Source organism: Panulirus ornatus, chromosome 20, assembly GCF_036320965.1.
Source record: "Panulirus ornatus isolate Po-2019 chromosome 20, ASM3632096v1, whole genome shotgun sequence".
Taxonomy (NCBI): domain Eukaryota; kingdom Metazoa; phylum Arthropoda; class Malacostraca; order Decapoda; family Palinuridae; genus Panulirus; species Panulirus ornatus.
In genome coordinates, this window is record NC_092243.1 from 68,720,562 (window position 1) to 68,745,902 (window position 25,341).

Here is a 25,341-nt window from a genome sequence, read left to right on the forward strand (position 1 = left end):
CGACGATATAGCAGAAACTAACACGTCACTGTATTGATGTCGAGAATTGCCACGTCCAAAGACGATGCTCATAAGATGTTCTTAAAAGTTTGTTCATTTGTTCATGAGCTGGTGAACAGGGAGAAAAAAAAATTTACACTTTTAAGATGCGAGTTTTTCAAAGACATAACAATACCCGCTGTGGATTATTATTCCAAAAGGTTACGATAATAACCTAAAAAAAAAGAAGAAATAAACGTATCACTTAGATGAAAATTGCAGTTGTTTTGCATACAAAATCAGTTACTCGATGTATCTCGTTCTCATAACAACCTGATGATTGTGGTCATAAACCCTTTGGACAGTACCCAAGTTGGCAAGTCTTAAAATGAAATAGTACTTTATTAATTTCTCTGCTCAAGCCTAGTGTACGGAGCGAATATTGTCGAAACCCAAATAATCATTGCGCTTTATTTCTTTTCCTATATATGGTACGATTTCCAATCGACTTTTACATGTTGATAGCCACTGAATGCAGTACAACATACACGCGAAATCTTGTATATACGAAAGGACGAACGAGAGATGAAGAAATGGGATGATCAGACCTTGAACACCAGTGAGTGCCAAACCTTATCATAGACCTCTGGGGGTTGTATGTGATAGGATACGTGACCGACAGCCTTGCCTACACTCCTTTGTTCTGCGTCACGTGACGTATTTGAGTACAGAACTATTCAGTGTGTGTGTGTGTGTGTGTGTAGGGGGATTAATTGTGTGTAGCGATATTATGTTGTAGTCATATGCGGTGGGCTTAGCGGTCCTGAAACGTTGTTAACAGTATTGTGAGCAGTGTAGATGGAATTCATTGATTCACACACACTCACACACACATATGTATTCGTCATTTCCCTCGTTAGCGAGGCGGCGTCAAGAATAATTATATATATATATATATATATATATATATATATATATATATATATATATATATATATATATTTTTTTTTTTTTTTTGCCGCTGTCTCCCGCGTTTGCGAGGTAGCGCAAGGAAACAGACGAAAGAAATGGCCCAACCCACCCCCACACACATGTATATACATACGTCCACACACGCAAATATACATACCTACACAGCCTTCCATGGTTCACCCCAGACGCCCCACACGCCCCGATTCAATCCACCGACAGCACGTCAACCCCGGTATACCACATCGCTCCAATTCACTCCATTCCTTGCCCTCCTTTCACCCTCCTGCATGTTCAGGCCCCGATCACACAAAATCTTTTTCACTCCATCTTTCCACCTCCAATTTGGTCTCCCTCTTCTCCTCGTTCCCTCCACCTCCGACACATATATCCTCTTGGTCAATCTTTCCTCACTCATTCTCTCCATGTGCCCAAACCATTTCAAAACACCCTCTTCTGCTCTCTCAACCACGCTCTTTTTATTTCCACACATCTCTCTTACCCTTACGTTACTTACTCGATCAAACCACCTCACACCACACATTGTCCTCAAACATCTCATTTCCAGCACATCCATCCTCCTGCGCACAACTCTATCCATAGCCCACGCCTCGCAACCATACAACATTGTTGGAACCACTATTCCTTCAAACATACCCATTTTTGCTTTCCAAGATAATATATATATATATATATATATATATATATATATATATATATATATATATATATATATATATATATATATTGTAACTGTGGGCCATTCAATAGAAAAATCATAGTTATACCTGTTAATTTAGGTTCAGTAACGACAAAAACAGGATAACTTACCATAACAGGATGTGAACGTATAATACTCAGACAGCGAATATTCTCGTAATGATACACAGAGAGTTGCTCAATGTTTAATAAAGTTTCATTTGATTTATCATAACATATGACACGACCTACTTATTACCCATTGAAGGCTGGCGTCTTTTTTTTTTATTTTTTTATATGTATATATACATCCGTGTATGGCTGGACATTTTAGGAATAATAAAGTATCAAGGAATGAGCCAATACATACATGAAGAGATGAAACTGGATGGAAAACGTCATAGCTTGGGTGGACGGAAGAAGAATGCTAGCAACTAGGCACCTTCTTCTTCCCTCCCTCCCCTTTCCTCCAATTGTCTCGGCTAATATTGTCGTTTACCGTGGCTTGTAGGGGCGAGCATGGCTGGCTCTTCACAGTAAAAGGCTTTATAAACAGAGGGGTCATGATAGTAAATGACGGTGATGCCACATAGCCCAAAATTCTAGAAACCAATTGCGACGCAAAATAGCTGGCTTCACTGAGCGAACGTAAGGTAATGTCGTCCACCTTTTTAATGGCTTGATTTCACACACTTCCCTTTTGTTAGTCACTAGGCGCCAGTGCCGCCAGGTAGCAAGGTGGCCAAATGCCGTATCACTTAAGTAACAAAAGAAAGCCTGACCTCACCCATAGAATTATATACAATACTTCTTTTAGACTACCTTTCGCTTACGTGCGCACTATCACAATATTTACCGTTTCCCCATCTTGCGGACAATAGTCACAATTAACAAAAAATGAACCAGCAATGTCGAGAGATGTGGTGCCTGCCTGGACACTAGCTCTAACATGGATGGTATAAAGTGAAAGTAACACCAGATTTCATCAACTGCATTTGCCATGAATTTCTAAAACAGATGGACTAGTTTGTCATGCGTAGGTGAAAGAGCCACCAGCCAAGCCATGCCCTTCAGTTGAGCATCGACATTACGAAAGATCAATACTCCATTACAACAACGTAGAATTATGACATATTACACCCGACGAAATTGTAGGTCCCTCATAACGAAAGCACTATATGTATAATTATCCATCTTACACCTGAATAGTTTCTGAAAGCGGCTAAATTGTTTATTCTAGAATGAACTCTCTGTGATCTAGCTTATTTTCCTGTATTGAAATTGGAAGATGTAATAGTGACTTCCATTAAAAACAAAAGTCCTTAATCTGTATATTTTTTATGTTAACAGAGACGGCACGGGCAGCTGAGGCCCAAATCAAGATGAGATGTTTGAGGACAATGTGTGGTGTGAGGTGGTTTGATCGAGTAAGTAACGTAAGGGTAAGAGAGATGTGTGGAAATAAAAAGAGCGTGGTTGAGAGAGCAGAAGAGGGTGTTTTGAAATGGTTTGGGCACATGGAGAGAATGAGTGAGGAAAGATTGACCAAGAGGATATATGTGTCGGAGGTGGAGGGAACGAGGAGAAGAGGGAGACCAAATTGGAGGTGGAAAGATGGAGTGAAAAAGATTTTGTGTGATCGGGGCCTGAACATGCAGGAGGGTGAAAGGAGGGCAAGGAATAGAGTGAATTGGATCGATGTGGTATACCGGGGTTGACGTGCTGTCAGTGGATTGAATCAGGGCATATGAAGCGTCTGGGGTAAACCATGGAAAGCTGTGTAGGTATGTATATTTGCGTGTGTGGACGTATGTATATACATGTGTATGGGGGTGGGTTGGGCCATTTCTTTCGTCTGTTTCCTTGCGCTACCTCGCAAACGCGGGAGACAGCGACAAAGCAAAAAAAAAAAAAAAAAATATACATACATATATATATATATATATATATATATATATATATATATATATATATATATATATATATATTGGAGGTGAAACGATGGAGTGAAAAATATTTTGAGCGATCGGGGCCTGAACATACAGGAGGGTGAAAGGCGTGCAAGGAATAGACTGAACTGGAACGATGTGGTATACCGGGGTCGACGTGCTGTCAGTGGATTGAACCAGGGCGTGTGAAGCGTCTGGGATAAACCATGGAAAGTTTTGTGGGGCCTGAATGTGGAAAGGGAGCTGAGGATTTCGGTGCATTACACATGGCAGCTGGAGACTGAGTTTGAACGAAGGTGGCCTTTGTTGTCTTTTCCTAGCGCTACCTCGCATGCACGCGGGGGGAAGGGGTGCCATTTCATGTGTGGTGGGGTGGCGGCGGGAATGGATGTAGGCAGCATGTATGAACATGTACATGTGTATATATGTATATGTCTGTGTATGTATATGTATGTATACGTTGAAATGTATAGGTATGTATAAGTGTGTGTGTGTGTGGGCGTTTATGTATATACATGTGTATGTGGGTGGGTTGGGCCATTCTTTCGTCCGTTTCCTTGCGCTACCTCGCTAACGCGGGAGACAGCGACATAGTATAATAAATATAGATAATAAATGAATATATATATATATATATATATATATATATATATATATATATATATATATATATATATATATATATATATATACCCTGGCCTGAGCCAGGTGCCCATTTTATCGACCAACCCGGAGCTGTGGATGAACAATTGGGTTGACTGTAGACCGACTGCCGTAATCAGGATTCGAACCTATGTGCTCGACCCTGGTCGGCCCGTGAAGGCTTCACCACGGTCAGGAATGTTAACGGCTGTATAATGGTTTATTACGCAAATATGTCATAATATCATAAGGCTATAAGTGTAGTACATCAAGATGATAAATTCCTGTCCCTTCCGTATCGAAGAATATAGCAAACGAGCGAAACGTTCCGAACAAAACTTTCTCAACTGGCTTCATAGTGGTAGCCTAGCTATGGAAATACGTGGCGCCATCGGTTCAACTGTTACTGTCACTGTCCAAATCTATCGAGTCGAGAGGAGAGGTAGTGTTCAGTTTCAAATCCATCGAACCAAGGAATGAAGATAATTTTTTTTTCTTTTTTTGCCCTACTGTAACGTCTTAATAAACAGTTCCGTGTCGTAAGGTTGTACGACAGGTAGAGACAGGTTGCGTCACTCTACGTGTTAGATTAAAAAAAAAAAAGAACATCTTTACCACGTAGATCCTCATCTACTTCTTATATTAAGTTTTTAAAGGAAATCTATTTTTCTCAAAAAACTTTTTGTTTCAAAATTGAAAGATAAGATATTTAAACACTTCTATACTTGAAATACTCATGGAAAATATATCACAATGTTCTCAGTTACAAATATATACCCAGTAAATGCGATGCAAAGGAGCAGAAAATATTTCAAAATTGACTTCATCTAACAGCTAAAATGTATTTCATAAAGACGACTAAACGCTATTTCAACACCAGATTTGTATTCAGCATTAAAAATACTTCTTGTATTGAGTCTTTGAAGGAAATCTATTTTTCTGAGAAAAATTACAAAAATTGAAGATAATAGTTCAGGGTAATTTTTAGCTCAAAAAACTTTTTGTGTCAAAACTGAAAGATAGGATGTTTAAACATTTCTATATCCCCTAGATGCGCCCCTGTACACACATTAATGTACTCAATAATTCTAATTTCATCCACTTGTACAGTTTTTTATCTCAATCATTCTGAGTTGACCACAGAACTAATTTGCTACTTTGCTCACTGCCTTTTTTTTTTCCTTGTATATTTCAGTTACCCTTCGGTTTGAAAAAAAAAAATTAGGGATCCCTTTCCTATACATCTAATTTGAAGGCTAGCAGAATAATTTAGGTTTCCTCCCTGTCTTAGATATTTCAATCAAAGGCTGGCCAAAGTATTTAGCAGCAGCAACGGAAGGAATTCAGACATGGCATTAATTCGAAGAAACTTAATGTCATTTCAATAAAGACTAACAAGACGCTCAATTTTCAGTCTCATAACAATACCGTTTTCTGTTGTATTTTTTGGTATGGGGCACAGCGGTGGCGGGCGCAAGGTTGGGATACCCATATATATATATATATATATATATATATATATATATATATATATATATATATATATATATATATATATATATATACATGTTGGATTTATTGGCTTTCAACCGATGAAAGGTCACGAAAGGGCCAGAATCTATAAGTCAAGTCTAAGTGACATTCCGCGTCAAAATGATCATACAGAAGTTATAATGTTATTGATATTACATACTACTATTAATGATAATAATAATAATAATGATAATAATAATTATGATAACAATAATAATAACAATAATAATAATAATAATAATGATAATAATAATAATAATAATAATAATAATAATAATAATAATAATAATAATAATACCACTATTACCTATTAACTTATGACCCACAACAAACCAGTAGTAGTGATAGTAGTAGCAGTAGTGGGGTGTATAGTAGTAGTAGCGGTGGAAGTAGAAAATACGGGAAGGAGGAAGAGCTACCAACAACAACAACAACAACAAATAGAAACATCTGTGACGAGGAACAACAAAAGAAGCAGTTGAGGCGACCACTACCACAACCACGCCCGCGACCCTTGAATAATACATAAGCCACAAAGTTACTGACCCACGTATTATATACCTAACTGGGGGAAAATATTGATGTATGATACATCGTTTACCGTACGGTGAGATTCATCGAAGAGGTATTAGGTCTGGCAGTGCAGAAGGACAAGTTAGCTAGGGTGTGTGTGTGTGTGTGTGAATGGAGAAAGCTTGGAGGGTGTGGATTGTTGAGTATACATGGCAGCGAATGGAACCAAAGAATAGGAAGTGAGTCATAGGGTGGGTGAGGGGACGAAGGCTCTGGGAGCACTGAGGAAAGTTTGAAAAGAAGGTCGTTATCTGGGAGGGTATAAATGTGTATTGAAAGGTAAAAATGGAACAAAGAATAGGAAGTAAGTCATAGGGTGGGTGAGGGGACGAAGGATCTGGAAGCACTGAGGAAAGTTTGAAAAGAGGGTCGTTATCCGGGAGGGTAGACATGTGTATTTAAAGAGTCCCAATGATGTTGTAAGGCTGCAAGGCATGGGCTATGGATGAGAATGTGTTAATGAGGATGGATGTGTTGTCAAAGAAATTTTTGAGGACAAGATGTGGTGTGAGGTGGTTTGATCGAGTAAGTCATAGAAAGGTAAGAGAGAAGTGTCGTAATAAGAAGAGTGTGGTTGACAGAGTTAGAAAGGGTGTGCTGAAATGGGTTTGGACATATGGACAGAATGAGTGAGGAGGTGTTGACAAAGAGGGTATACGTGTCAGAGGTGGAGGAGACAAGAAGTGGGGAGACCAAATCAGAGATGGAAGGATGGAGTGAAAAAGATTTTGGGTGGTCTAGGCCTGAAAATGCAGGAGGGTGAAAGGCATGCACGGGATAGAGTAGATTTTAGCGGTGTGGTATACAGGGGACGACATGCTATTAATGAACAAGGGCATATGAAGCAGCCTTGGAAAACCATGGAAAGGCCTGTGGAGCCTGGATGTGGATATGGGACTGTGATTTCGGTGCATTACAAATGACAATTGAATCTTAGACGTCTGTTGAAGTATGATGGTTCTTCCTCAGCATATACCTCATTCCTCCTCCCCTCTGTAACACAGGTAATGGGGATGCTTATATCACAATGGACACCACAGGTTCGCTTCCCTAACACAGGTGGTGGTGGAGGTTTGCCACACACTCTGAAAACAAATAGATCTGGGAATGGGTAAGTAACTTTTGCCACAGAAGAGGAAAACATTGATCAGTTAATCTGATGTAATGTACTTTTGAGATGCCCCGAAGAATATCTAATTTCTCTCTCTCTCTCTCTCTCTCTCTCTCTCTCTCTCTCTCTCTCTCTCTCTCTCTCTCTCTCTCTCTCTCTCTCTCTCTCTCTCTCTCTTAGCAGATCGACCCGTTTGTCTTGTCCATTTACGAAAGTTTCTCAACTTCGCCTCTGTTTTCTTCTTGTTTTTTTTTTCCATGTCCACCCCGACGTCCACGATCGACCCGCTTCCTCGTCCACGCCCGACCCGCTTCCACGTCCACGCTCGACACGCTTCCACGTCCACGCCCGACCTGCTTCTACGTCCACGCCCGAGCTGCTTCCACGTCCACGCCCGACCTGCTTCCACGTCCACGCCCGACCTGCTTCTACGTCCACGCCCGAGCTGCTTCCACGTCCACGCCCGACCTGCTTCCACGTCCACGCCCGACCTGCTTCCACGTCCACGCCCGACCCCACCTCACGCCCCGCCCCTGGACGCTCTGCAGACCAACATGACGTCCATGGAGAAGGTCGGTCGACCGTGGCACATCAAGTACGACAAGGTGAGTCTGAGTCTGGTGGTGAGGATGGTGCTCCAGTGGCCAGGGTCGAGGGTGAGGTACGTTCCTACCTGTCCTTTGCATAGGAAGTGGTCTGTCTCACGTTCAGTGTGACACTCCATGTCCAAGCTTGGAGGATCTCCTCAAGCTTGAAGGATCTGCCGATGCTTGGAGTGTGTCCCCAGGCTTAGAGAATCTCCCTAAGCTTGAAGGATCTCCTCAAGCTTGAAGGATCTCCTCAAGCTTAAAGGATCTGCCGATGTTTGGAGGGTGTCCCCAGGCTTAAAGAATCTCCCTAAGCTTGAAGAATCTCCTCAAGCTTGAAGGATCTCCTCAAGCTTGAAGGATCTCCTCAAGCTTGAAGGATCTCCTCAAGCTTAAAGGATCTGCCGATGTTTGGAGGGTGTCCCCAGGCTTAAAGAATCTCCCTAAGCTTGAAGGATCTCCTCAAGCTTGAAGGATCTCCTCAAGCTTGAAGGATCTGCCGATGCTTAGAGGGTGTCCCCAGGCTTAAAGAATCTTCCTAAGCTTGAAGGATTCCCTCAAGCTTGAAGGATCTGCCGATGCTTGGAGGGTGTCCCCAGGCTTAAAGAATCTCCCTAAGCTTGAAGGAACCCTACAGCTTGAAGGATCTCCTCAAGCTTGAGGGAGATCTCTCTCCCTTTCCCTTCCTAACGTCCTTGGATACGCTATCCCCCCCTCTCTCTCTGTCTGTCTGTCTGTCTGTCTGTCTCTTCTCTCTCTCTCTCTCTCTCTCTCTCTCTCTCTCTCTCTCTCTCTCTCTCTCTCTCTCTCTCTCTCTCTCTCTCTATCCCCCCCCTCTCTCTCTCTCTCTCTCTCTCTCTCTCTCTCTCTCTCTCTCTCTCTCTCTCTCTCTCCCTCTCCCTCCCTCTCTCTCTGCTCTTCTCTCCTGCCGCAGGACTTCATCAAGAGGCGTTCGCTGGCGGAGGTGGGCGAGCTCATCTGCCAGGAGTCGACGGCCCACGGCGTGGGTCACGCCTGGAACAACAGGAGGAACGTGCTGGGCATCGTCTGGCTCCTCATCACCGCCACCTTCCTCGTCTTCCTCGCCTTCGTCACCAAGTCCCACGTGGAGGACTTCAACCACAGGGACATCCAGTCGCAGGCAAGTGGCGTGTCGCCCCCGGTGTTGTCGGGATGGGCTGAGGTTCAGTCACGCGGTTGTGGTTCAGTCACACGTCTCAGGTTCAGTCACGCGGTTGTGGTTCAGTCACACGTCTCAGGTTATGTCACACGGCTGAGGTTGTCACGCGGTTGTGGTTCAGGTCACACGTCTCAGGTTCAGTCACACGGCTGAGGTTGTCACGCGGTTGAGGTTCAGTCACGTGGTTGAGGTTCAGCCACACGGCTGTGGTTCAGTCACGCGGTTGTGGTTCAGTCACACGTCTCAGGTTCAGTCACACGGTTGAGGTTCAGTCACGCGGTTGAGGTTCAGTCACACGTCTCAGGTTCAGTCACACGGCTGAGGTTCAGTCACACGTCCCGCCTGAGGTTCAGTCACACGGCTTAAGTTCAGTCACACGTCTCAGGTTCAGTCACACGGCTGTGGTTCAGTCACACGTCTCGGCTCAGGTTCAGTCATGCGGTTGAGGTTCAGTCACACGTCTCAGGCTCAGTCACACGGCTGTGTTCGTTATGTGCAGAGACCAACTGTGGCCAAAATGGAGCTCAAGAAATGTATGTTTTATCTCCACTTCCCTTACGTTCTTCCTTTTCGACAGAAAATGCGTAAAGACGTAGAGATTACATTTTTGTACGAGAGGCTGTACAATGATCGTCTCATCCACCAGAGAGAGGCCCAAGCCCTTCACTGTCAGTTGTGTTTTTACATTCATTTGGCGCCTCACTAACTTGTACCTCCTGGTTTTCCTTTCTTTGTCAATCTTCTTTTTTTTTTTTCCCCATTTTTCCATAGGAACCCATCAAGATGGCCCATGCTCGCTCACCAGTTTCTAGATATACGAAGATTCTCTTTCCTCGTTCTAGTATATCTTTTTCCCCTTTATAGTCTTTCGCTTTTCCCTCGAAGTGCATTTACTATTATTACCAAGTATTCCTCCCTTTCCTCCTCCACGTACACAAATAGACTTGTCCCTCAACCTCCCTCCTCTGGACACTCCCTCCCGTCTCGTGCGTCAGGATTGTTTAGGATTCAACTCCTTCCTCATCTCCTTCTTCGGTCTTACCTTCATGATTATCTCCCTGGGAGACGGAGAGTGGACGGTCAGGGGTGGGGAGACAGTGGCTCTTTGCCAGACGGGGACCTGACGGATGAAGCCAGCAGTCGACCCTCTGACGGAGACCTGACGAAGCCAGCAGTCGACCCTCTGACGGAGACCTGACGAAGCCAGCAGTCGACCCTCAGACGGAGACCTGACGAAGCCAGCAGTCGACCCCCAGACAGAGACCTGACGAAGCCAGCAGTCGACCCTCAGAGGGAGACCTGACGAAGCCAGCAGTCGACCCTCAGACGGAGACCTGACGAAGCCAGCAGTCGACCCTCAGACGGAGACCTGACGAAGCCAGCAGTCGACCCTCAGACTTAGACCTGTCGAAGCCAGCAGTCGACCCTCAGACGGAGACCCTACGAAGCCAGCAGTCGACCCTCAGACGGGGACCTGACGACGCCAGCAGTCGATCCTCAGACGGAGACCTGACGAAGCCAGCAGTCGACCCTCAAATGGAGACCCTTCGAAGCCAGCAGGTGACCCTCCCGCACCCGATTCTTTGAGAGAATCCAAAGATCTATTCCCTTATTGATCACTAATTTCTCCCCTCCGCTACAGACGACCCGGAAGGTGGCTGACGCAGAGGGACTCCGTCTTCCCTCCGTCACCATCTGCAACCGCGACTTTTTCTCCCGTCGCAAGCTGAAAGGTGAGCCCCTGGTCCCAGCCTCTTCGTGTGGCGCAGGTACCCAGGTACTCTAGACCAGATGAGGGAAGAAGAGAACTTGGTAAGTAGGTCAATGGAACGACAGATGGGAAAGAAAGGGTAGGGAAAGGACGGAAAACAACAGAGGAGATGAGTAAGTTGAGAGAGGAGGAAAACAAGATTGGTAATTGAGTGAATAAGCACTGAAGAAGCATGGGGGAAGTACGTGGTGAGGAGGGATAAAAGAAGACTTGCTGATCCATGATGAAGTGATATGGTGGAGGAGAGTGCGAGTAACAGGATCCTAAGTTGCTAATTCTTAGGCATAGATACAGGATGATAGAGCAGAGGGCACCTCACTCACTGTCCTCATCCACCACTATAGATGGTGAAGGGATAGTATAGCAGTCACCATATATATATATATATATATATATATATATATATATATATATATATATATATATATATATATATATATATCTTTTTTTTTTTTTTTTTTTGCTTTGTCGCTGTCTCCCGCGTTTGCGAGGTAGCGCAAGGAAACAGACGAAAGAAATGGCCCAACCCACCCCCATACACATGTGTATACATACGTCCACACACGCAAATATACATACCTACACAGCTTTCCATGGTTTACCCCAGACGCTTCACATGTCCTGATTCAATCCACTGACAGCACGTCAACCCCGGTATACCACATCGATCCAATTCACTCTATTCCTTGCCCTCCTTTCACCCTCCTGCATGTTCAGGCCCCGATCACACAAAATCTTTTTCACTCAATCTTTCCACCTCCAATTTGGTCTCCCACTTCTCGTTCCCTCCACCTCCGACACATATATCCTCTTGGTCAATCTTTCCTCACTCATTCTCTCCATGTGCCCAAACCATTTCAAAACACCCTCTTCTGCTCTCTCAACCACGCTCTTTTTATTTCCACACATCTCTCTTACCCTTACATTACTTACTCGATCAAACCACCTCACACCACACATTGTCCTCAAACATCTCATTTCCAGCACATCCATCCTCCTGCGCACAACTCTATCCATAGCCCACGCCTCGCAACCATACAACATTGTTGGAACCACTATTCCTATTGCTTTCGGAGATAATGTTCTCGACTTCCACACATTCTTCAAGGCTCCCAGGATTTTCGCCCCCCCCACTCCCTGTTTCATTGATGAGATCCTGTTTTTTTTTTTTTTCCTGCTACTCCCTGTGGGACAGCCCTGAACGTGAGCAGGTCCCTGACCACGTACCTGATGGCCATTACGGGGTCGGCCCTGGTGTTGGGCGAGGACCTGCCCTCCACGCCCGAGGGCCAGGACTTCCTGAAGGAGGCCCAGGACCAGCTCCTCCACCTCATGCACACCGCCAACCTCTCCCACCACCAGCTTATTGACGCCATCTCCTACAGGTACGTGCAGGAGGAAACCCTCTCCTACAGGTACGTGCAGGAGGAAACCCTCTCCTACAGGTACGTGCAGGAGGAAACCCTCTCCTACAGGTACGTGCAGGAGGAAACCCTCTCCTACAGGTACGTGCAGGAGGAAACCCTCTCCTACAGGTACGTGCAGGAGGAAACCCTCTCCTACAGGTAACTACAGGAAGAAATCCTTTCCTATGCCTCCCCCTTTTACTCCTCCAATGACCTACTGGCTTCTGTGGTGTAGTGATTTTTGTCGTTTCGAAACCTGGTTGCAGCTATTGGCCCACAGGCAACCTAGCTGTTCATCCTCCCCTGGGCGTTGGTCGATAAATGAATACTTGACGTTGTGTGATATGAAACGCATCTCTATATAGTCTGTTTAACGTAGGTATCGGCTGGCTGTTGAGTTCCGTTTTCTGTCCCCAAAGTGGGAAGTTCATCTTCAGGCCATACTTACCTAATCTGTCCCTGACCTTCAACACCACAAGTGTAACATCACACCCACACACCTCTCAACTCTGACAGTGGATAATCTAGACTCTCTGTGTCTCTCCTGCCGTAGGTGCGAGGATCTGATCCTGCAGTGTTCGGTGGGGCATCATAGGATGAACAAGACGGAGTGTTGTCGCAAATTTACGCCCATGCCCAGCTTGACGGGAAAATGTTATACGCATTTAAGCACGGACGATAACACCCAGACCACGGAGGGCGAGTATATGGGCATCTCTCTCCTGGCCAACGTCACCGAGGAGGACTACCCTGGTGAGTCACACGGTCGGAGAACTCGATAAAGGCGAGATGATAAGTTGTGCAATGTTCAGACATTTTGTCATCAACCTTTTGAACACAGGGTCACGACCCTTTGAACACGACAGCACGGGCCTTTGAGCACGACAGTACGGGCCTTTGAGGAAGACGCCACGGCCCTTTGAGTAAAACAGCACGGCCCTTTGAGTAAGACAGCACGGCCCTTTGAGTAAGACAACACGGCCCTTCGAGCACGACAGCACGGCCCTTTAAGGAAGACAGGACGGCCCTTTGAACACGACAGCACAGCCCTTTGAGCACGACAGCACGGCCCTTTGAGGAAGACAGCACGGCCCTTTGAGCACGAAAACACGGCCCTTTGAGCTCGGCAAGCACGATCCTTTGAGTAAGACAGCACGGCCCTTTGAGTAAGACAGCACGGCCCTTTGAGTAAGACAGCACGGCCCTTTGAGCACGACAACACGGCCCTTTGAGCACGAAAACACGGCCCTTTGAGCTCGGCAAGCACGATCTTTTGAGTAAGACAGCACGGCCCTTTGAGGAAGACAGCACGGCCCTTTGAGCACGACAACACGGCCCTTTGAGCACGAAAACACGGCCCTTTGAGCTCGGCAAGCACGATCCTTTGAGTAAGACAGCACGGCCCTTTGAGGAAGACAGCACGGCCCTTTGAGGAAGACAGCACGGCCCTTTGAGGAAGACAGCACGGCCCTTTGAGCACGACAGCATGATTAGGCATGATATACGTGGCCTGTGACCTAACTCTTTAGGAACGGGTCAAAGGTCAAGCCGTCATGCTCAATAACCGTACTGCCGTGCTTAATGGTCGTACCGGCGTGCTCAATGGTCGTACGTACCGTCGTGATCAAAATATTGTCTGAAATAATCTAAGGACATGAGCGATCCTATAGGGGAGTTTGAATGACAATCGTTGTTTTTTTGTTTTTTTTTATCACAGCAAAGTTGTTAGGCTGATGACAGGTGACATTAGTCGATGTTTTATGGAAATTATTGTTGGAGAAAAATGTATGTGAGAAAGTGTGTGTGTGTGTGTGTGTGTGTGAAAGTGTGTCTGTGTGTGTGTGTGTGTGTGTGTGTGAAAGTGTGTCTGTGTGTGTGTGTGTGTGTGTGAGAAAGTGTGTCTGTGTGTGTGTGTGTGTGTGTGTGTGTGTGTGTGTGTCACTGTCTGTGTGTGTGTGTGTCACTGTCTGTGTGTGTGTGTGTGTGTGTGTGTGTCACTGTGTGTGTGTGTGTGTGTCACTGTGTGTGTGTGTGTGTGTGTGTGTGTGTGTGTGTGTGTGTGTGTGTGTCACTGTCTGTGTGTGTGTGTGTGTGTCTGTGTGTGTGTGAGAGAAAGTGTGTGTGTGTGTGTGTGTGTGTGTGTGTGTGTCACTGTCTGTGTGTGTGTGGGAAAGTGTGTGTGTGTGTGTGTCTGTGTCTGTGTGTGTCTGTGTCTGTGTGTGTGTGAGAAAGTGTGTGTGTGTGTGTGTCTGTGTGTGTGTGTGTAAAGATACCCTCAGATTACTGTATGCTACGTAAGAGCTGTTGTCAGTAACAGCACATGTGTGTACCATTAAGAGGAACGTGTGTGTTCATTAAAATTTATAAGAATAATGTGTATGCATGTATTTTAAATCGGGTTAAAATTACCCTAGAATTAAGGTAATTTGAATATTTATATCTTTCTTATACTTTAAAAACTAGAATAATTTTTGTGAATGTGTATATATTCAAAGATAATCGTTATGAAGTATAATTTTGCATATATATGATATTCATTCTTCTTATCTTGAATTATAGAACTTGATCCCAAGTTCGTATATGTTGAAATTATTCAAAAAATTAAGATAATTTCAATATCTTTTTTATACTTTCTGAATGTGTATATGTAGAAAGATAATTAATATTCAAGGGTAATTCTGCATATATATATATCATACAAACCTCCTACAGTCAGGATCGAACCCGGGACACCTATGTAACAGGCGGGAATGCTACCGCTAGGCTACGGCCCATACCTACCCTTCTGCTTAGCATTCCCGCCTCTTACACAGGGGTCTTGGGTTCGATCCTGGCTGTTGGAGGTTTGTATGTTCTATGAAGGTGCTCGTTCCTATGCACTTTGTTCGTATATATATAAATGATATTTATTTTTGCTTTTTTATCTTATAGAACTTGATAACAGGTTCGTGGACGTAACCACATTTGTGAAGACTGGGTTACAGGTGTCGTTCCTGGACCGCCAAACACACCCGGCCTTCGCAGTGGTGGGCCAGGGCGTGACGCTAGTGCCGAAGGTGTACACAGCCGTCAGCATCTCCCTCGCTGTGGTGAGCCTCTATTGAACAGCTCTTCCGCATTATGTGACGCTACAGTGACGAATGGATCATCCGCATTATGTGACGCTACACTGACGAATGGATCATCCGCATTATGTGACGATACACTGACGAATGGATCAGCGTCATTCATGTTTATTTTGGGGGGAAAACTATGATAAATTATTTAGTGCAATCTGAAGTGATGATATTGGAAGTGATAGGAGCTTATTAAATTTGAAGCTCATTTCGCAATGTGCCAGTTTTCATATGATGAAAAAAAAAACAAGTGAGTATCAGTTTCAATACATTATCATCACTGCCAAACATTTGACTTGCTATTCTCTGGTACCAAATTGGAATGGCGCAATAGTCTGAGAAGGGCTGAATGGTTTTCAGGGCCTTAGAATTATCTGGAACACCTGTAGGTGTGGAAGATGATGCGATTGGTGGTTAGAACTTGATGTAAGCGGTCTTAATGAATTAACCCCTGACGGTGGATAATGACCCTTGGCAGCTCAAGGGTGGGCCGTTTTGATAACTGTTTCTTTCCCTACACGTCGAAGCTTTGGAACTCTCTACCTTCTCAAAGTTTTTCCCAGTAGGTATGAACTGACACATTTCAAAAGACAGGTTTTTCACTTCCTCCAAACTTCGTAAATACTTTCCCTCGTCTCTTCTTTTTCCCTTTCGTAATCCTCTCTGTATTTCGATTAAGGATCGGCTTTGATATGGACTTTTGTCCATGACTGGAGCCTCCACCGTCTGGGGTAAACCATGGAAAGTTCTGTAGGGCCTGAATGTGGAAAGGGAGCTGTGGTTTCGGTGCATTATTACATGACAGATAGAGACTGAGTGTGAACAAATGTGGCCTTTGTTGTCTTTTCCTAGCGCTACCTCGCGCATATGAGGGGGGAGGGGGTTGTTATTTCATGTGTGGCGGGGTGGCGATGGGAATGAATAAAGGCAGACAGTATGAATTATGTACATGTGTATATATGTATATGTCTGTGTGTATATATATGTATACGTTGAGATGTATAGGTATGTATATTTGCGTGTGTGGACGTGTGTGTATATACATGTGTATGTGGGTGGGCTGGGCCATTCTTTCGTCTGTTTCCTTGCGCTATCTCGCTAACGCGGGAAGACAGCGACAGCAAAATAAATAATAAATAAATAAATAATATATATATACATACATATATATATATATATATATATATATATATATATATATATATATATATATATATATATATTGGATAATTCGATTGCAGGTGAAAGATGTAGGCATGAAGACGTTTTATGACTGGTCAGAAGACAGATGCATCTCGCCAGAGAAGGTGAATTACCAGCGAGATAAGGAGGGCTTCTTCAACATTCAGGAGAACTGTGTACTTGGGGCTACTCGGGCCTGCTTCAGGCACTTCTGCAACTGTTCCAACTACAGTCTAGACTACGCGCGAAACGGTGGGTTCCGGTGAGATCGCAGACCGTCTTTTCAAAACAAAATAATCACTCAGCTTGTTGACCGTCGCTTGAATTAACCTCAGCCTAGTGTTGCAATTAGGTAACGCACTGGGTGAAAAGAGAGATAAAAGTCTCTCTCTCTCTCTCTCTCTCTCTCTCTCTCTCTCTCTCTCTCTCTCGTTTGTTGATCTGTTGATCTCGAGAGCTGAGAACGCCCCCTGAGAGATGATGGTCAGTGAAAACGTTAAGTCTTATTTGTTGCCATTGAAGAGTCTGACAGTCATCCCATGTCCAGTACAACGAGGTACAATGATGACGTTTATTTTGGTCAGTAATAAGTTTAAAGACTTTTCTTGTTAAGAAAATACATGGATTCTATACGGGCTTTTCCATTTATTTACAAGAAAGTTTGTGTTTGTTGTCTTTGCTGAATGTGTTTACACCTCTTCTCTTTACATGTAACTTGGGAGGAAGATCAGACTTATTTATATTAAATGATTTGTATGATTCTTTATCAAGTGGTAAGTGAGTGAGGGAGAGGATTTTCACAGTTATAAACAGATAAGCGTGACTCCTGGCGTCCGGCCAGAGATACGAAACGATACAGTAAGATATGAAATTCACAACTATGTCTGTTGAGTCTTAGAGGAATGATGTCACGTATGGATGATAAGCCAGATGATTCCAAGGAAAGAGGGAATGTGTAGAGCGTGATGAATTTTGGGACCATGAATGCAGACCAGTTATTTAGATGTGCGAATTACATGATTATATTTGTAGTGTGTGTGTGTGTGTGTGTGTGTGTTACGGAAAGAGAGTTGTACACTCGTGTTGCCCCCCCTGTCTCTTAACATTGTATAAGTATAGCATGTCTTTTACTCCTATGTATGTATGCACACACACACACACCCAAGCTTACCCCAGGTGTGTGTGTGTATGTGTGTGTTTTATGATGTTAGATTCAGAAGCGTCGTGAGAGGGGCATTCAAAGACATTTATACCGTCCGGAAAATTTGCTTTAAAAGTGTCAAGCTTAAAGTTAGTGTCTCTTTGTTTATGTTCCGTTGGTGTGGATGTTCGATAACTTCACCAGACGATGAGAGAGTTATAATTATATGTAGACAGTGGAGTTTACTCTTGAAAGACATAAGAAAGTCACACTCGTATGTAGCCATACTATAGAAACGCATGTGAGATATCCATAATAGAAAGATATCCATAATAGAAAACGGTGTCGTATCTCACACTGATGTGTCCAATCTGTGGTGGATGATCGTTGCAGACAGCTGGTCCCCGTGCTCGGTGCAGGAGAGCATCCGCTGCTACGGCCTCACCTTCGGGGCCGTGAACGTCTCCTCCATCAGTAGTGTCTACGATGCTATCCTCTCCAGGAAACATCGCGAGACCAACGGGTCCCTAGCCGACCAGTGCTGGAGAGAAGGCAAGGCATATTGGGATTGAACTCTTTTCACGAACTCCTGTTTCGTTTATTGATTTATTTTCTATTTTATTCTGAAGGAAGTAATGTTCTTGGCACGATATCACTTGTTATTGGAGTAATAATACGATGCATTTTGTGTCTAGAATGATTATATAGAATTGGTACGATATTGGTACACACACACACACACACACACACACACACACACACACCAATTACGATTCTACGAAAAATTTGTGTATATTCACATTCTTCCATAAACATTCTTTATCCCAAGTCATAAAATACGCAATATAATTATCTGTCTTTAGGGATCACGCTACAGTACTGAGTGATAAGATCAAGACATGATAACATAAGTATCTGTCGCCTCAGTACTGCAATATTACATCTAGGCATGGCAACGTAATTATCTGTCATTATGGATGTCACTAAAGTACTGAGTTATGACACCCAGACGTTTCTACCGTACAGCCAACAGCAGGTGTCGCCACACATGTACGTGGAATGACTACACCTACACGAGCACTCACCTCCCCATCCACGGCCGTCTGTACCAGGAGCTACGACGTCAGTTCTCCCTTCCAAATGGGTGAGGCTTGTACTGCTGGTGAGGTGTTTAACGTCTTTCTATCTGCCTGTATGTCTGTCTGTCTAGTGGGTGTCCAGTGTAAGATTTCTTGCCAAACTCAAGCGTAACAGACCTGAAGAATATATTAAAACACCTGTGGCTTGTCTCGCTTTTTTTCTCTTTTCTATTTCCCCCCAAAACAATAGCTGCATTTCAGTAACAAACGACTGTGTGAGCTGTCTCTTGATCATAATAATAAGAACCTCTTGTATCAAAGATGAATTTATGATATTTGAAAAATTTTATGTTAAGAAAAAGAATTTGTTCAATCTTTTTTATACTGATTTGAATAGTTTCGGGATTTCCTGTTATTCTTTCTACCAGGGAAATATATATATATATATATATATATATATATATATATATATATATATATATATATATATATATATTGGAAAGGATCACAGTTTTGCGCGTGATCAAGTATATTCCCATGAGTCCACGGGGAAAATGAAACACGATAAGTTCCCAAGTGCACTTTCGTGTAACAATCACATCATCAGGGGAGACACAAGAGAGAAATATAAGTCAGTTGATATACATCGAAGAGACGAAGCTAGGACGCCATTCGGTAAACATGTTTACCAAAGTTAGAATGGTTAGGAAGATGCATAGCCTTCCAGTCCTCTGACCCTAACCTTCCTGTATAGACCTTTACTAACCCTCTGTCTCGACCCGTAGGAGCGACGTGGCGGTAGTGATGGCCTTCTTTCCCAACCTTCGCTACACTGAGACCCAGCTGAGGCGTAAGGGCTTACAGGAATTTATGAGTAAGTATCAGTATTAGGGATACGTAAGTGTGAGTGTATCAGTATCAAGAATACGTGTGTGAGTGTATCAGTATCAGGGATACGTAAGTGTGAGTATATCAGTATTAGGGATATGTAAGTGTGAGTGTATCAGTATTAGGGATACGTAAGTGTGAGTGTATCAGTATCAGGGATACGTAAGTGTGAGTGTATCAGTATCAGGGATACGTAAGTGTGAGTGTATCAGTATCAGGGATACGTAAATGTGAGTGTATCAGTATCAGGGATACGTAAGTGTGAGTTTATCACTATCAAGGCATAGTAAGTGTGAGTGTATCAACATCAGGGATAGGTAAGTGTGAGTGTATCAGTATCAGGGATAGGTAAGTGTGAGTGTATCACACATATTTCTAGCTGAGACTTTGTGAGTTCAAAACATCATCAGTTCTCAGACACATCTATTTTTTTTTCTCTCTCCAATTATATTCGTTTCGCGTTCAAACATTACACCATATGTTCAAAACATCCTATCATTACCCCTTCACATCTTCACAATACTTAAGCATTTCTTTTGGGTGGGGGAGGGGAGAACATTCAGCATTTCACACTCACCAATACTGCACAATCGTTCTGCAACACATCTCCAACACTATGTCTCCAACATTGCTCCAGTACCCTCGACACTTGTCCAGTACATTCTTTTTTTTTTTTTTACATCTTTCTCAACCTTCCTTTATAGCCACCTAGTATTTGTTATCATTTATCATAAAAGACCATCAGTCCTCTCACCATATCACGATCCATTATATCCCCCCCAAGATAGAAATAACTCCATTGTATCTCTCCAATAACCCATCAAACGTTACGATAATTACCAATATATCTTTCTGTGAAAGAGAACTCTTAATGATATTTACCCATTCTCAACATCTGTATGCCCTTAGAATTCATACTTATAATTTGTTATTAACTTATGAAAATCATTTAGTCGCGTCGCATTTCCAGGGTTAGTTAGTTAACCACCACCAGTTTGCTTAAGTTACCCCCCGTGTATGGAGGAGAGGGAAGCCGTGTAGTGTTTACACTATGATAAATGGAGTGTTTCCTTACAGGTACACTTGGTGGCTACACTGGTGTTTTCCTGGGCTGTTCCTTCGTCACTTTCATTGAGATCTTCGTCTTTCTGGCCCTCGTCCTCGCTGTTCTAGCGAGGGATATCAAGCAAAAGGTATGCGGCAATGTTCGACCGTACAGGACCAAGTCTTCAGTGCACGAGTTGAATTAATGCCTCACGGAGCTCAGCGAAAACAGGACGTTACAGAATCCTAAATGAACCCTCAGCCGCACCTACGATAAACGTACCACAACTCTTCAGTATCCAGCCACACACAAGGCCTTCGTCGGACTGAAGGAGGTCTCCAGCAGCCACGGTTCTCCACCCTGCTACTTTCGCATCCACTCCTCTTGCATGAGACCTACTCGCTAGGGACTTATTTCCTGAAGGGGGCTTTTCACACTGGAGGAGTGAAAGAAGAACGACTTCAATGGAAACCTTCCATAATGCTCCTTACTAATAACAGTCTCATGGTGCTTCTGTCTACGTCAGATGCATAGGAGAAGTTAGTGTCGCGGCAATGGAAGCATTTATCCCCTCCTCCTCCTCTACGACATACCTCTTCATCCAATCCATGGTTCACCCGTTCCTGTTCTGAGGCCATTCAAGCAAGGGATCGGTTATATCGCGCTTGGTAAAACTCTTCCTTCCTCCAACTTCCATTCAGCATTTATCATTGCCCGTAATCATTGCACACGCACGTTATCCGTGAGGCAAAGTGTTCCTATATTGAAAGAGAGTTCGATATTCCTCTCCTCGTCCTCCACTGATAAGTCTTTCTGGTCTTTAGATGAGGGTATCGCCAGCAACTTCGGTCGCTATACCTAACTTTCACTTTCCCATTCTCACAGTACTGTAGCTGTGTCTCCCGTAGATAAAGCAACTCTCTTTGGTTCCCGTTTCTCCTCTAATTTCACCTTGGATGACTCTTAACATTTCTTCACCCCCCCCCCTGATATGCTCCTTTTACTAACCTTATGCCTCTTCTCGTAATCTCTTTTCTCGTCAGAAAAGCGCTTCGCTCACTGGAAACACGCAGGGATAATGGTCCTCATGGCATCCATTCCCATGTACTGAAAGAGTGTGCCTCTGACACTTGCACATGTCCTTGCTCGTCTACTCCGATTCTGTTTTAAAAACATATTTTCCTTCTTCTTGAGAGTGTGGATTGGTATATTCCATCTCTATAAAGGGTGGCTGTTCTTACTCTTCTAACTATTGTGCTGTTGCTTTGATATCTCCCATTTCCAAAGCCTTTGAATCTCTCCTAACTCCTATGTCCTTAGACATCTTGAATGTCGCAGTCTTGTCTCTGATCACCTGCTCGCCTTCCGTAAGGCGAGACCCACTGGTGATATCCTTTCCCATTTCATTAATCTCTGGTCGCCATCCCAAAAAAGATTTTGGAGAATCCTATGTGGTTGGTTGCTTTTGACATATCCTAAACTTTGGACAAGATGTGGCATCGGGATCTCGTCGCTAAGCTTTCTTCTTTTGAAAACCCTCCTTCACTCTGCTCCTTCATATCTAGCTTCCTCTCTGGTCGATCTATCTCAGTGGTTTGTTTGATGGATCAGCCTCTCCCTGTTTCTTGATCACTAGAGGTGTTCCTCAAGGTTCTATCCTGTCTCCTACACTTTTCATCTTATCAACGATTACCTGTCTTACACAAATAACCAAAAGCATTCATCCGTTGACGATTCATCACTGTATTACTCCACATCCTTCAGCTCTGCTCCTTCGAATAATCTCTCACTCAATCTGCATCTTGTCTCGACAGAACTTCCTCAATAAACTCAGACTTGGACAAGATATCTCAGTGAGGTAGAGAAATCTGGTTAAGTGTGATGCCCCCATGACCGATTTTCTACCCATGTCTCTACCTTAGTAGCAATGGTGCGAACGTAAAGAAGTTTTCTACCGATCTCATCATCTATCCTCATACGATTTGTTACTATGGAAGGAATCAGCTGTGAGAGACCATCTCATTCATATGGAAACTTCAGGAGACATAATGCCATTGTGCTTGATGTTAAGCTACAGTACGTTAAACTGATAAAGAATATTATCATATTATGTATATCCGCCTTCAGTATCATGAGAATCCTCGTGTACAGAAGCCTAGCCAGAGCGGAATGCCTTACATCACATCAACCCTGAGCATCTGTAAGGCGCTTCAAAAATGGGGGCTTTTTGCACAAGATCTTCCGCTACAGAAAAGAAAGAAAAAAAAAGAAAAATAGAGAGATAAAAGTCGTTAATCAAACTTGGAAGAATATCAGTCACCAGAAACTATCAAGGCGCAGTGAGGTAATAATTTACTGATTGATAGGTAAATAGTTATTTATATTTACCAAGCTTCGAAGAGGTATTCTCTATTGACGTCTCTGTTACCTGTTGTTAGATACGCTACCTTCACTAACACGTACGAGACAAAGATGATTTATTTACCTGTAAAAGCAACCACTCCCTTCACAGGCCTTATTAAATCTGTCTGTTGATATTGTGGAGACACCAGTATCGAAAGCATTGGAAACTGTACCAGACAGTGTGGTACTGAATACATCTATGGGGGTTACAGATACAGAAGGTATGTAGGTTACAAGAAACTATGACCCCCGAGAATTCCAAGTGCTGGCTTTGTACCTGATAGATACACAGTTGTACCTTACAGTGTAATGCAGTGATGTCAGTGTGTAATATATGTCAGTATTTGATATACCCTGAACCTCCCCCTGTATTACTACCAGTACAACTACATCTTATACACAGTGTATACCTTATATATGATGTATTGTTGACCCTCCATGGTATTAGTTGTATGATTATCATTAAGGTCAGGATCAGTATGTATATCATTGATCTTATACAGAAAATGTCTACCTGATACTTCGTGTGTTGACTTATCTTTGTCGTAAACGCTTGTGTCTCCTTATACGATGGAGAGAGAGGGTCCTTTGGGGCCCATATAGACCCACCTTTCACCCTCCTATGACAATGTACAGTACCCGCTGTTCGCTCTGTGTTTCTCCCCACCTACCTCCCAAATATTGTCTCCTACATATATATATACACACACACACACACACTCTCACACACACACAGAAATGCTTTGTCTATGTATATTGTCTATATGTATTTAGATAGATAAAGTTTTTAGATAAATAAATTTCTAAAAGAAGATGTTCCTAAGTATTTTCAGTTCTTAGACAAGATCCTTTCTGTAAGTCTTACTTCCAGCTGCTAAAATGTCACTTTCTGGTCTTCAGTATATACTAACAAAGCAGCAAAGTTCCAAATCAATCCACTGAGAAATTTGATCAAATTAATCTACTGAGAATTTGATCAAATTAATCCACTGAGAATTTGATCAAATTAATCCACTGAGAATTTGATCAAATTCATCCACTGAGAATTTGATCAAATTAATCCACTGTTAACTTGATCAAATTAATCCACTGTTGATCAAATTAATCCACTGTTAACAGAAGAGCTGATCACACGTGAAATACGGTCTGTAATCATTTATGTAGTTGTAAAATTGATTACTTTAGTGCATGGTAATCATTGTGGAAAAAGAAAATATATATGACCACCATAATGTCACATACATATCTTCATTATGCATGCAATAACATTGGTATCTTTTCATATACTGGAGAGAGAAGAGATCAATGTCAAATAATGATTCGTATGTAATTGGATAGGAATCTGTGTGCAATAGAAATTATGGGATTAGATACGAGTTTGTGCAATAGAAATAATGTAATTAGATACATGTGTGTGCAATAGAAAAAATGTGATTAGACTACACGTTTATGGATATGAATGAAATGTTGATACACAAAGTGAAGCTTTCTTGTTTTTTGGGCAGTAATGTATATTTTGTGAGGTATATTAGCAGTAGATAGGGGACAAAGATATACCACCTAGAGTACCTCCGTTCAATTTGGAAAAGTAGAACAGAACACACAAAAAACAGAATCCCTTGCAGATTTCAGGATCAAGAAGTACGGTGACATCATGTGCGTTGCTCTCTTGTTCCGTCGTTTTCAATTCATCTTTTACGATGCGTCTTTTACCTCGAGAGACTACATCAGATGATCCTTTTCAAACAGACTAACAAATTGTGGCGACGATTATAACTCCTAGTGTCCAGGGTTGTTACAACGGTTACCAGGGTCTAGCTGGTTGTAAAAAGTGTGATAACGACACATATATAAATGTGTTACATTCCTATGTGCCTGGTTTCCACAGAGAGCAGTGGTCAAAAGACATCACGACAACACATGAATGGTCGCTGATCATCATGAAATATAGATGAAATAACATTGATCCCATACTCGTTCATGGGGTCCATATTCTTACTGTTATGAACATGAGATAAACATATACATCATCTTCCTGCTCACTGTCATCACCTTCCTGTTCACTATCATCATTATGAACAAAAGTCT

General features: G+C 43.1%; 1 protein-coding gene across 1 annotated transcript in view; it reads left to right on the plus strand.

Annotated features, from left to right (window-relative positions):
• Positions 1-23,995, plus strand: part of LOC139756102 (uncharacterized) — a 39,576-nt gene extending 15,581 nt beyond the window's left edge. Inside the window, exons 2-13 of the mRNA XM_071675173.1 lie at positions 8,004-8,060; positions 8,977-9,187; positions 9,752-9,763; positions 10,857-10,955; positions 12,189-12,378; positions 12,953-13,152; positions 15,331-15,488; positions 16,757-16,949; positions 18,232-18,390; positions 18,865-18,982; positions 19,703-19,791; positions 20,883-23,995. Of these exons, the coding sequence (XP_071531274.1) occupies positions 8,004-8,060; positions 8,977-9,187; positions 9,752-9,763; positions 10,857-10,955; positions 12,189-12,378; positions 12,953-13,152; positions 15,331-15,488; positions 16,757-16,949; positions 18,232-18,390; positions 18,865-18,982; positions 19,703-19,791; positions 20,883-21,055 (1,659 nt within the window). The 3' untranslated portion in view covers positions 21,056-23,995. The remainder of the gene's footprint in view (positions 1-8,003; positions 8,061-8,976; positions 9,188-9,751; positions 9,764-10,856; positions 10,956-12,188; positions 12,379-12,952; positions 13,153-15,330; positions 15,489-16,756; positions 16,950-18,231; positions 18,391-18,864; positions 18,983-19,702; positions 19,792-20,882) is intronic.
• The last annotated feature ends 1,346 nt before the right edge of the window (positions 23,996-25,341 follow it).